This window comes from Schistocerca serialis, chromosome 9, assembly GCF_023864345.2.
Source record: "Schistocerca serialis cubense isolate TAMUIC-IGC-003099 chromosome 9, iqSchSeri2.2, whole genome shotgun sequence".
NCBI classification, from domain to species: Eukaryota; Metazoa; Arthropoda; class Insecta; order Orthoptera; family Acrididae; genus Schistocerca; species Schistocerca serialis.
This window is the reverse complement of record NC_064646.1, coordinates 65,907,074-65,920,193: the sequence shown is the minus strand read 5'-3', so window position 1 is coordinate 65,920,193 and position 13,120 is coordinate 65,907,074. Positions and strand designations below refer to the sequence as shown.

Genomic DNA, 13,120 nt, shown 5'->3' with positions numbered 1-13,120 from the left:
TTTAATCTAATCTAATCTAATCTTCTCTCAACGTATAGCAGTGCCGGGAGGCTTGCCACAACAGCATAAGAATTCCCATATCCATTGTGCTGTTACTTCGTGTTGCCTTCTGTGATCTACAAAACAGCTTTTGTCTCAGATGTCTCTTGGTACAAAAAAAAAAAAAAAAAAAAAAAAAACACTGTAGTCCAATTTTTTAAAAAAATAGACAGGTGCCAGTAGGACTCGCTCACTCAGGGTTCCGTACAAACTTAATAGTAAATGTAGACAGTTCATACATTCCTAGAAGCGAGAATCTCTATCACTTCTGCCTGCTACTGACTTTGATACTGGTAAGACATCCGTTCCAAGGATTCAAAGACTTTAGAGAATGTTTTAATTTGAATTTTGTGTCGGATAACAAATGACAAAAGAAAATTTTTTCGTCGATGTAATTACGAATTAACAATTTCGGATTTTTCCCTTTAGTCGTAGTCTGGAACCTTGCTTCTTGCCAGATTTCATAATTCTAGGTCAACGAGAGGTACTCTGTGGGTTTTGGTGAGTCAGTTTGCGAGTATCAAAATATGTAACATAAACGGTCATATCTTTTGACTGAATTGAATGGGACCATATACCCTAATATGTGACATACATTTGAACTTGATACCTGTACTCGTTCCTGATAAAAAGGATTCTTAACAGTCGGACAGGCACACGAACAATAAAGCGATACCGTAAAGGTTCCACTTTTACATATTGAGACACGGAAACATAAAAAAAAAACCTGGTACTGAACAACTGAACATTGGAATTTATGTACAATGTGTTTTCAAGCGATTTTCAGTAGTATAAGCAAACACACAGGGCTTGGGAAACAAAACAATCTTTGTTTGGACCGTTTTTGCTTTCATTTTATTTATTTACTGTCGTGTTCGATACGTTGAATGCAAGGGGCAGTCACCATGTTTTAATTATCACCTCTTAATGATCAAGCTGCGCCAGTGCCGGTGAAACTTGGTGATGCTATTTGTGTCTGTGTTCACCTTTCAATGTGACACATTTTTAGCCAGCCGCTGTGGCCAAGCTGTTCTAGGCGCTCAGTCCGGAACCGCGCGACCGCTACGGTCGCAGGTTCGAATCTGCCTCGGGCATGGATGTTGTGATGTCCTTAGGTTAGTTAGGTTTAAGTAGTTCTGAAGTTCTAGGGGCTGATGACCTCAGCAGTTAAGTCCCATAGTGCTCAGAGCCATTTGACACATTTTTCACCATCAGCGGCTGACGCGGCAGAGATGTTGGCCGTAGTAGTCATTCTGGAAATGCCGCCACGCAATGGTTTGATCTTCCGATGAAACAGGAAGAAGTCATTGGGTGCCATGTTAGGAGAAAACGGGGGGAGGGTGGGGGGGGGGGGGGGGGGGGTTTAGAGACAGAATCTGAATTTGATAGCCGAAGAACCTGTGACTCTTCGCACTGCGCTGATGGCTGGGTCCTCGCTGTTTTCGGCGTGGTTGTGAATCCGTTTGTTTTCACTTTTTTGTCTTGGGGTCATAGTGATAAGCCAAGCACTCGTCCGCAATGATTAGGCAGCTTCAGAAGCCATCTGGATAGGCCTGATACAGCTGCAACACTTCGGCTGATGTCTCCGTTCGGCAGGCTTCTCTTAATGGGGTTGAGCGGTCACAGAATTCAGCGGGCGGCGAAATTTTTCGTATTCAAAATGTCGTGAAGGATGTTGAGATCTGCTCAGAGAGCGATTTTCACTTTTCTGCTACCGCCTCGATTGTGATCGACAGGTCTTCCAGCACCAGGACGTCCATTTTCTTTGTGGTTGCCACTTACTCACAGAGGAGTGGTCTGTCGCTTAATTCTTCGTCATTCGGTGTCGTCTGACAACAATAAAAGCGTCGACGCCTCATAACCACTGTGTCATACGATGGTCCATCCTTCTTTTACCCTTCCACTGACTCAGCACGGGTTATTGCAGTGTTGTTCCCCTTCAAATGCAGAAAACTAAATACCGCATGATGCTACACTGTCAATGGAGTGCACCATTTTGTTTAGCTCCTCTAGCGGCGAGATAAGCCAACAGAGATACCATTTTTGATTGCAAATGGTGGAGAAATTTAGATTTTCAGGTATGTTGTGTATATTGTGTGTATTGAACCGGGGACCTAGAAACGATGGAGAGGCTTCGTCCGCGCCGTAGCCCTCAGTGGTTCACAACCCACTACAGGCTACAGCAGTCCACTCACCCCACCGCCGCCCCGCACCGAATCCAGGGTTATTGTGCGGTTCGGTGAATCGCAGTGTATTCGTTGTCTTCTCAGTTTGGCTCGTCTTCTTGGTCGTCAATGGGTTCTCAGGCCTATTTGTATATAAGGGCACAGCGGACGGCCGAAGAGAACATCTGCCGTCATCTTCTGTATACCGAGGTAGTAGCATCTAATTGGCCGCTTTCTCTGACATTTATTATTTAGGAAGTCGGTTATGAATCAATTTACAATCTTCGTTATTTGTATATGAATGGATTTAGATTGGCTTTAATTACAGAAAACGTTTTAGCTCGACTGCATTAAGTTCGAGCCGGCTAGAATTTTTAAAACGGGACCGACAGTTGAACATGACCTCTGAGCTACATACGTAAGAGACCTTGTATTGATTGGTATTTACATCAAAGTCTTGAAGCTTGTTATAGCTTCATTATTTAACGGATGTAATCAAGTGCTGAAGGGGAAAGTAGCCTGTATCGCAACGGCTTTCAAATCGCACCACCACGTTTTTAGATTTACCGGTGATACTTACGCACCACCTAACGGAAGTAGTTTGAACTAGGGAACACTCCCATGAGGCGACAATAGTTCGGTTTCAGTGGCTGCGGTAGTTTGTGTTGTATTTGTTTTACAAGAAAAGTGACGATTTTAATGTAAGATTTGTGTACTTTCGTAAGGAGCCTGCTACTAAGGTACAAAACATAATTTCATTCACATCTATTACATATAATTAAGATATGTTTAACTACTCTTTGACATCGTTATAATTGTCATTCAATCAATTGTTTAGCTTACAGCATGACAAACTCACAAAATGGTGGTTGCCGAAATCGCACTACTGCTGAGTTGCCTAAATAGCTCCAGTGCGATTTAGGAATATTTACTGGTGCGATTTAAGAACCTTAGTAATGAAAGCCATTTAGGCTAAATACTTCAATACATTTATGGAGTCTAATATTGCCGAACTAAGAAAAATAATTTCGCGGTGATCGTGAAAGTTGTTTCATAACAGGTATTATTATTTCACCTTCTTCATTGCAGATTTCCATTACGATGGCTGCGAAGTGGTCTCCAGAAAGTATGACACGTGCATTGAAGAATTTTAGAGAAGATTTTAAACAACGGAAATTAAAACTGAACGAATGTTGCACAAAAAAAAAGAAATACCAAAGAAAATTTTTCTAAGACATATTCGAGGTGAAGTTATACGGGGAGTCAACCGTGGCAACAATGGGGCAGTGAATGGAAAACAAACAGCATTACCACTTTCAGCTGTAGAAGAACTTGTTAACGTCATTTTAGAATTCGAAGAGAATCTGTTCGGTCTTACGAATAACTGAAGTAAGGAAGTTAGCTTTTCAAATAATTGAGACTAATCCCCATCTTGACAATCCATTCAGTAAAGAGAAAAAAATGGCTGGTAAGAAATGGTTATACGCTTTTGTGAAACGTCATCCGACACTAACTTTACGACAGCCTGAAAATGTATCTATTGCTAGGGCTGGAGGTTTTAATAAACAAATTGTTAACAAGTCTTTTGACAATCTGGAGAAAAACGTAGACGAGTATAAACTAAATGGACTGCCCATTTTCAATGTCGACGAATCGGGTTTCTCAACTGTACAAAAGAAATCTCCTAAGATATTGGCACAGAAGGGGAAACATCAAGTGGGTAGTGTTCCTAGTGCCGAAAGAGGAACTAACACTACAATTGTCTGCTGTACGAGTGCTAGTGGTAGCTATGCCTCCCCCCCCCCCCCCCCATAATATTTAAGAGGCTTAAAACTGGTGCTCCGCCAGGCGCTCTTGTGGAAATTTCAGACACATTAAATGGCTGGCGCATTTTATTGCTTATGTGAAACCATCGCAGAGAGACAAGTTCTTCTTGTGTTGGTTGAACACTCGACACACTCCATGAATCTTGATGCTATTAAATTTGCAAGGTCGCACGGTGTTTTACTCTTAAAACTTAACGGGCACACTACACACCGTTCCTATTATCATGAAGCGCTGTGGAAATGGCTGCGAGCTAATGAGCCTCCTGTGACTCGGTTCGAGATTTGTTCTCCGCTTTCCGAAGCGTACATCCGAGCAGCGACCTTCATCAATGCAATGAATGGTTTCAGAACCACTGGAATCTGGCCCGTAGACAGAAATGTCTTTCGCGATGCTGACTTTGTTCCAGCCATTACCCATTCACAGAAAAGCAACACAAATCAAGTTGAAGAGACGCCAATGTGCCTAACGCTTCCCAATGACAGAGCTGAGAATGGGCATCAAGAAGCTGAAGGAGGCCTCTCCAACGGAGCAAATACAAAGGTATAGCAACCACTTCAAATTAGCCCCTCATGAAGTCTTGCTGCGACCGTCCATGAAATGAGTCCTTGGTCAAAACCGGTTAGGCCTACCAGACAACGAAAAAGACCAAAGAAAGGCGCTCAGAAAGCTGAAATGTTGACTTGAAGCATACGAATACATTGCAAGATATTAGGGACAAAAAATCACTTCATGTTGCAAAGAAAGTGTTGAAATCAACTAATGGGCTTGGACCTTCAAAAGGAAGAAGCAGAGACGCAACGAAAATAACACTGGTTCATCGTAATCGTCTCTCGAAAATATTCAGGTTGAAATTGATTTGTGAAGAAAGTGTGGTGGAGGATATGCTGCAATGCTCAGTTTGCAGAAAATGGGCTCATGAAACCTGTGCTGGTGTTCTAAAACATCAAATGACCTTTCAGTGTGAGTTTGTACATAAGTTAAACTGTATTTGAACTATGATAAATTTATTTTCTTTTTTTCAATAACAGCAAAGCATTATTACGAATATTTTAAAGGCTATTTGTGTGAGATATTCAGTGAAATAAATAAATAATTTAAATTTGAAAACAAATTTTCAACCAAAAACCGCATAATAGTAGTAACAGGAGCGATTTTGGCACCCCATGGAGCAATTTAGGAAACCATTAGTCCAAATGGCACCGATTGCAGAGTTTTACAGAACTGTCAAAAATAAATATATATATTATGGCAAAAATTTCTTGTAAATGCTTTTTGTACCCAAAACACAAATATTCATTTCTTTTTATTTATGTAACTAAAATAGAACATTTTAAGGCTTTTACAGCAGTTCTTATGAAAAGTGGTGCGATATAGGCTACTTTCCCCTATTCAGATCTTTCCCGTCTAATATTTAGCGCATTAAGTTTTTCGTAAAAACACTGATTTTGACGAAAATATTGCACCCATCAAGTTGAGATCTGTAACAGTTGATTGTGAAATACATTTGCACATCCTAAATAATTCTTGGCTTTCTACCATCATTATTTAGTGCCACTTGCTTTTTATTTATAACGATCTATTTAGGGAAACATATTCATCTGATCATTCTGAGATTTAACAGTTTAAACATTAATGTACTGAAGTATACACTGCCAAAGTTTGGAAAAGTACTTTAATTTTTAATTTCATTCTTAGATTATGATGCAATATTTGTATGCTACGCATAGGCGCGTTTATGTTGACATCGCGCTAGTTGCAGTGAACTGGAGCAACCCCCTGGTACACTCGCTCGGCTCTGTATCTCTCAAATGATACAGCACTTGTTACGCCACACATCCTCAAAAAATAGTATTCCTAAAAGTAATGTCATCCTTAGCCGTTATGTGTGCAATATGTGCATGTAATTTAGGAGATTCACGTAATTTCTGGGGAATAAGCTCTTCTGAAAAACACCAATTTTCAACTCTTTTACATATACGTATATTTCAACAAATTACAATTTAAAATTGGAAATTACAGTTTATTTTAATGATATATACATGATTTTAAGCTAAAAATTGAACAATTTGTGTTGTTTTGCTTCAGACGTGTACAGTTCACCACTTCGACCAGTACGCAGTGGATCGTCAAACTCGTCTTCTTCCATGATGAATTCAACTTCTGGTGCATTGCCGTATAATTCGAATCCACATTGAAAGATGCAATGGAGCATCGAAGTCCCGCTGTTTTTGCAGCTGCATTAGTTGCCTTGAGAACTTTCTGCATTGGCTTGACAACAATGTCTATGGAGCTGGTTCTTTATTCATTGGCACTGGCATCGGATATACCCCCCCCCCCCCCACCCTGACAATCCTGTTGCATACGTACCTACTAAAAAATAATGTTTTCAAACGACTGTACCACGGAAACGGTACGTTTCCTGGCATGGGTTCCAATTCGAAATATTGTGTACATGGGAATTTCCGAACACCCTGTATATGAAACTTGCAGGAAATTTATCGCTCTTTAAAACTGATAATGACATATTGTAGCGTAAAATACACTGGGAGTAAGTTACTGAGAAAAAACTGAAAAAGTGACATTTCTTGTCGGTTTTTCTCGAGATGATGGATAACGTACAAAGGGGAGATCTAAAACTTGGGGTATTACAGGCACCATATCTGAAAATCAAACTCACTCCACCTTTTACAACTCTACCCCCATTTCACTGCTGTCTGTACTGGGCTAAGATGATCTCGTCGTTTACCGGGACTACAGGCTTCCGTCTGCAAACAAACGAAAAAATTTTCTGCATTTGTGTGGCCATATTGTCCGTAGTTGCTTCACAATTTCTGAGGGTATTTTCGTTCCGTCGTTAAAACTACATGGAAATGCGTGTCCTTTTTTTTCCTTTTTTCTTTTCACCAGACGCGTTTCGCTATACCTCAATAAAACGAAGCGCGTCTGGCGAAAAAAAAAACGCATTTTCTTGTAGTTTCAACGGCAGAACGAAAATATACCCAGGAAAATATTTTTCTTATACTTTGACAAAAATAGCTGCAAATTGTTAAATTCTTGTTGACTACATGATTTCACAACAAGCTTTTTCCCGCATATGTGCATCTGTATCAAGTTTCCTCTAGATTCTATATGCAGTGACGTCCATAAATCATCTTGGAACGTAAGTTCTTTTATGTACCTGCGTTGTTAACAAGATCAGGTTACTTTCTACAGAAATTTCGTGTTATGTTTTTGACAGTTGTAAAATGACAGATCATTCCAATGATGCTTTGTGTGTACGATCTGTCATTTTACAACTGTCAAAAAATAACACGAAATTTCTGCAGAAAGTAAATACAGTATGTAACCTATATTAGTTACACGTTCCATGGACCATTTTGTACGATGAATCATAAAGATGTGGTACAACCCATTTTACATTCACATTGCAAATTAATTTGTGAAAATAACTACCAGTTGACATTTATAAGTTTTTATTTATTATAATGCCCATGTGAGTTAGTAATAACTGCTCGCCACCTTATAAACATTACAATAATAGAAATTCCTCCAAAGAACGGAAGGAGTTGTCGAGGAGATTCGCAGTTTGTTTTCAAATTTTACTTTGCTGTCTGTCAGATATCTTATATCGCTGGGCAAATGATCAAAAATTTTAGTTGGGGTATTGTGCACCCATTGTGTGCTAAAGACAACCTTAATGTGGAATAATGAATGTCACTTTTCCTTTGGAATTATGTACTTCACTGCCTCATTTGAACTGTGGTGGACAATTTACAACACACTTCATGAGGGGAATAAATGTGCTGTGAAGCAGTAGTCAGAATCCCCAACTCCTTAAACAGATGCCTATAAGATGATCATGGATGGACACCGCATATTATTCTTACAACACGTTTTTGAGCAGCAGAGAGTTTCTTTTGTAAAGATGAGCTACCCAGGACATTATGCCACATGACATTATTGAATGAAAATGTGGAAAATATGCCAATTTACTGATTTGTCTCTTCCCAAGGTTTGTAATGACTCTAAGTCCTAATGAGGCTGAACTAAGTTTTGTAGGAGTTCCAAAATGTGCTTTCTCCAGTTTAAATTCTCATCAGTATGAACACCTAAGAATTTTGAATGTTCCATTATATTTATTGTTTCTTCACCAAGTATTATACATATCATTGCTGTAGTACCCCTAGATGTGCACAACTGAATATTCTGTGTCTTTTTAAAATTAACAGAAAACCAGTCAATGACACTTTCAAGAACATCGTTTACTGTTTCTTCTGTTCCTGTATGTACCATTGGACTGATTACCGTACTAGCATCATCTGCAAAAAGAAGCAATTCTGCTTGTTGTGCCTGAGGCGGAAGATTATTTGTGTATGTGAGGAACAATAGTAGAAGTAAAATTAAGCTGCTTATGTGAGCTCCATAGGTGATTTCTCTCAAGTCGGGATTACGTCCCCAGACTATGTTGACTGAATTACTAAGTACAACTTTCTGCATTGTTTTGGTTGGATATGACATTATCCATTGGTTGACTATGCCATTAATTGCATAAAAATTCAATTTACCTAGAAGAATGCTGTGATTCACAGAGCAAAGTGCCTTAGATAGGTCACAGAAAATACCAGCATAGTACACAAAAGATTTTATGTTCTCACATGATTTATGAATGTCACTTCATCTAGACAGTATAAATACATGACCTATGTTAACAACACAGTACATACCCTGATCAGCCAGAATATTATGACCACCAACCTACTATCGGTATAAACCCATCCAAGCGATACCAGCATCACCTGGTGAGGGATGACTACTAGTCGGACACACGTAGCATCAGTGAGTGTGTTGTTTGTGTGTAGAATGGGGAAGGCATTCGATCTATCTGTGTTTGACTGAGGGAAAGTTGGGGTGAGCCAGAGTCTTGGCATGAGCATTTCGGAATCTGCACAAATTGTCGGTTGTGCTGTAATGACTGTCTTCAACACTGTCGTCTACCAGGGGACCATCTCCTCGACACGTGTGCTGCGGGAGGGAGACAAGCTGACGGCAGCTCCATTATGCTCCAGGTAACATTCATACGAGCACGCAGGGTCCAATGGAGATCGTGCAAGGCAAAAGGATGGCCAAGGAGTACCGTACAACAGTTGCAGACCACGTACACCCCTTCATGGTGATCATTTCCTGATGGCAGTGGCATTTTCAACAAGAAAATGTGTCTCGTCACAAGGTCTGGATTGTGATAGAGTAGTTCGAGGAAAACAGTGGTGAGTTCCAGTTGATGCGCTGATCCTCCAACTCGCCAGATCTGAACCCAATCGAACACGTGTGGGATGTGATTGAACATGGTGTCAGAGCTCATCACCCCCGCCACCCCTCCACCAAAATTTACAGGAATTAGGTGTCTTGTGTGCACAGATGTGGTGCCAACTCCCTCCTTGCTTCTGTGCCATGATACAATGCTGCTGTTATCCGTGCCAAAGGTGGCTGTACTGCCTATTATGTAGGTAGTCATATTGTTCTGGCTGATCAGTGTAAAGTGTACCAAGATTATTTATGGATGTCATTCCATCTAGATGAACTGTTGATAATGGTACATATGCTGAAACAAGCTTGTTGTGAACTTGTGCCGTCAGCAATAAATAAACAGTTTTCAGCTAATTTTGTCAGAAGTGTAAGAAGATGTCTATTATGACCTTGTGCAAGCTGCTGGCTCAGCAGAGAAGAAGATACAAAAATAATTATGTAACTGTATTACATTCGTGTCAGGTCTCCAGCTGGAACATATCGTCATCTGGATGTATCCAGATGATGGTATGTTCTGGCTGGAGACCCGACATGAATACAACCAACTATTATGCCGGGAAAGTTTACGGAGCCACATATAACTGTATTTTTTCAAGGTGGTAATTAAAACTTTGACAATCCCTCACATTGCTTTGTAGCAGCTCTTTCTACACCTGCTGAAGTTGTTGTCAGAAATACACATGGCAGATGACAGCCTCCCGGTTACTAAGCACATGTTCTGTTTTGCAGGAAGAACTGCAGCGACTGTCAGATGTCCGGAACTTGGTGAACCAGATGTACGAAGCCCTGAACGTGGAGGAGCATCAGCTGCACAAGGAGAGGGAGCTGTGCTCACAGCTCGAGGAGCTCAAGGTCGAGCTGGAACCAATGGAGCAGGTGAGCTTATGTGCCAAGTAACACAGTGGTGCAAATACCGGACCACATATTCGCGACGACAAACAGCTTTCCTTCGGTTGAAGCAATGTTCCTCGGTTATGTATTTAAATTGATAAATATCTTAGTCAGGCGCGGCTCGTAATTAAAGGCTCTGAGGCGGAGCCGCCCCAAAATATATGTTAAAGTAAATTTCGGAAGAACGTATTACATAATTTAAATTATCAAGACGAATTTCACATATTTCCCATTCCGATTAAAATAACGACGGTCAACGTTTTTGGAACTGTTTGTATCGATAGATGTTTTCCGAACGGTTAGTAATGTTTAGGCTGCGCCTTGGAAAGTCCGTAAGCTGCATGTAGTAGCGGTTTGGGGGCGTGGCTTCTACATAGTACTGCTCTTTATGGGCGACCCGAAGGCTCAGAGCTAGCAGCCTAAGGGTGTCATACCAACCACCACACGTTTTTCAAGTTCCTCTATCTATGTAATAAAGGAATGTAGAGTGGCCGAACCTTCGCTATCCAATCTCTCTCTCTGCACATCTCTACTACGCTTCGATGTGTCATTAATCGACGTTTGGTATTATTGTTTTGATAATGTTTTACATAGTTGTTTTGTTTCTGCCATTGGCTATTTTATCCACGTTTAGAATTAGTTTGCAAATATCCCGCCAGAGTGCACTAGACTACAGTAACATAACAGTACTGCCATCTAGCGAGAGTTTCATAAGTGATTAGAGGACAAAGCGCGCGAAATTTGTCCCATTACTTTACTTTCCTTGCTTGCTTGCTGGTGCTGACTGCTTTTGTTGATATCGTGTGATATTAGCAAGTTTCTTTTTCGGAGTGTATTTTGCAAGATTTTAGTGAGTTTTACTTGCACAAGACCTGCGACGTCACCAAAACATCACAGTATCGTCATGCGAACTCGTAAACTTCGAGCTCTGGAGGTAAACCACAATAAACGCCTTAAGTTTAGAACTGAAAACACCTAAAATATTAAGCAGCCGCAAAGTTAAGATTCGTCGCATTAAAGATCTCCCCGAAACGCGTCTTTTCATATGATTTGCTGCAAAGTGTCAGAAAATGTAATGACGACGTATAAAAACACTAACCAAAGATTTTAACTCGAAGTTAGCTTCTAATGATATTTAATACCTGATTATAGAAGATACAGTACGTAAAATTATGGGTAGAGAGTGATATGACCAACCCCTCCCCCTGAATCCTTAGATGTTTATGTCAGACTAATCTGTAGCGTAACCCGAGATCTATGTTGGCTCCGATCGATAAATACCGCAGCCTTCCCCAGTATAGAAACCACGAGCCGCGCCTGATCTTAGTGGAACGTCCACGTAGTTAAAGGTAGTGCTCTCTTACTCTGTGTCTACTTGCTGCCCAAAGGGTTGGGTCTCACCACACGTTTTGAGCTCCTACTCTGGTGCCATCTCATTTCTGTCAGTTTTATCCTGCTCGCAACTGTTTGTTTTACTGTACCAGACACCAGTCTCTCGTGCCTCTGAGCACTAAGGTATGTGTTGTCAGTGAGATTAGAATATAGGGAGATGGCTTTACATATCCTGATAGCAGCAGTGGGTGGAGGGGGGTGTGGGGGGTCGCCATTGTCCACCATCTTGCCAACACAAGAAATGTAGGTCTTTGGTTACAGTCTTGTGTGCAGCTTGGCACGTCTGATTACGTGTTAAGTGCAACTAATGTCCTACCCAGGCTTCGCATGCGTAGTGCTGAACATCTTCGGTCAGAAAACGTGCCTGGCATAGCGGTAATAAATTGTAAGCATAAACTTTCCTCATCGGTGTATCTATTAGTGAAAATAAATTAAAATTTCTACAGTAGTTGCTGAGATTAGCCTTCACATGGAGACAGGAAAATAAAGTGGACTCTCGAATTTATAATACATATAGATTCTGGTCGAGCTTTGCTCCTTGTTTTGCCACTGGATACAGCCTTCTTTGTAACTGACCAGCTCGTACCTCCCATCGTTCCCACAAGACGTCACACCACACCCCAAATAACTATGGAACAGGTAACAATCCATGTATTACATACTCATCATTATTGTAATTGTAAATTACACACACAAACATTTCTCATGAATAAGTCTATTAGTGAAAACAGTATCTAAATCCATATAGTAGTTCCTGAGATTAGCCTTCACATAGAGACAGAAAAATCCAGTGGGCGACATGAATTTATTAATTTGCATAGATGTACTAGAATACTCAGCATCAGATGGTTGACAATCTAACTTGTTAATGTAAAATTTCATTTATTAAGTATGGACCGCATTGTGGTAAAACAGCTAATTGTTTTATTTCTGTTTCGATTGAAGTCACCCTATAAGCTGTAGTTGTTCGCAATAAAAATGGCACAAGGTCCTTCCATTCACTGCCAAAATGTATGATTTTCAGGAAGTCTGTACGAAAGTGACACTTTTCAGTTGGAGGAACACAACAACATTCCACATTTTTAACCATTCCTACTAAAATAAAAAAAAGTTCATATAATGTCAGATACTGTCTTTCTTCGTCTCTCATACACAACACTTTTTTCCCTTGTAAGAACATTTAGATCATTCTACACTACCAATACCGATTTTCAGTTCTGCATGACCAGGAATACGTACTTCAGTCCTGTTTGTAACTTACCATTACAATCATTGATGCACATATCAGAAATTTGTATTTTTAATATTGCAATCACTATACAGTTATGACGTCTGTAAAAAGAAATTTCAACAACAAATATGTTGTACACTTAAATTATCCTTCTTGTTGTAATTAGGCATAAGAAGACATAACCAGTAAACCGAACACAACTTTATTCCACAGAAGCATTAGCGACACGAACACAGCATTTAAGTAACATTCAGCAGGAACCAAGTACATA

General features: G+C 40.2%; 1 protein-coding gene across 1 annotated transcript in view; it reads left to right on the top strand.

The window, feature by feature from the left end:
• The window catches only part of LOC126419216 (calcium uniporter protein, mitochondrial), a gene marked incomplete in the record, with an annotated part of 2,318,083 nt that overhangs the window by 2,267,365 nt on the left and 37,598 nt on the right, over window positions 1-13,120 (top strand). The window contains 1 exon segment of the mRNA XM_050086351.1: window positions 10,065-10,211. Coding sequence (XP_049942308.1) covers window positions 10,065-10,211 — 147 coding nt within the window.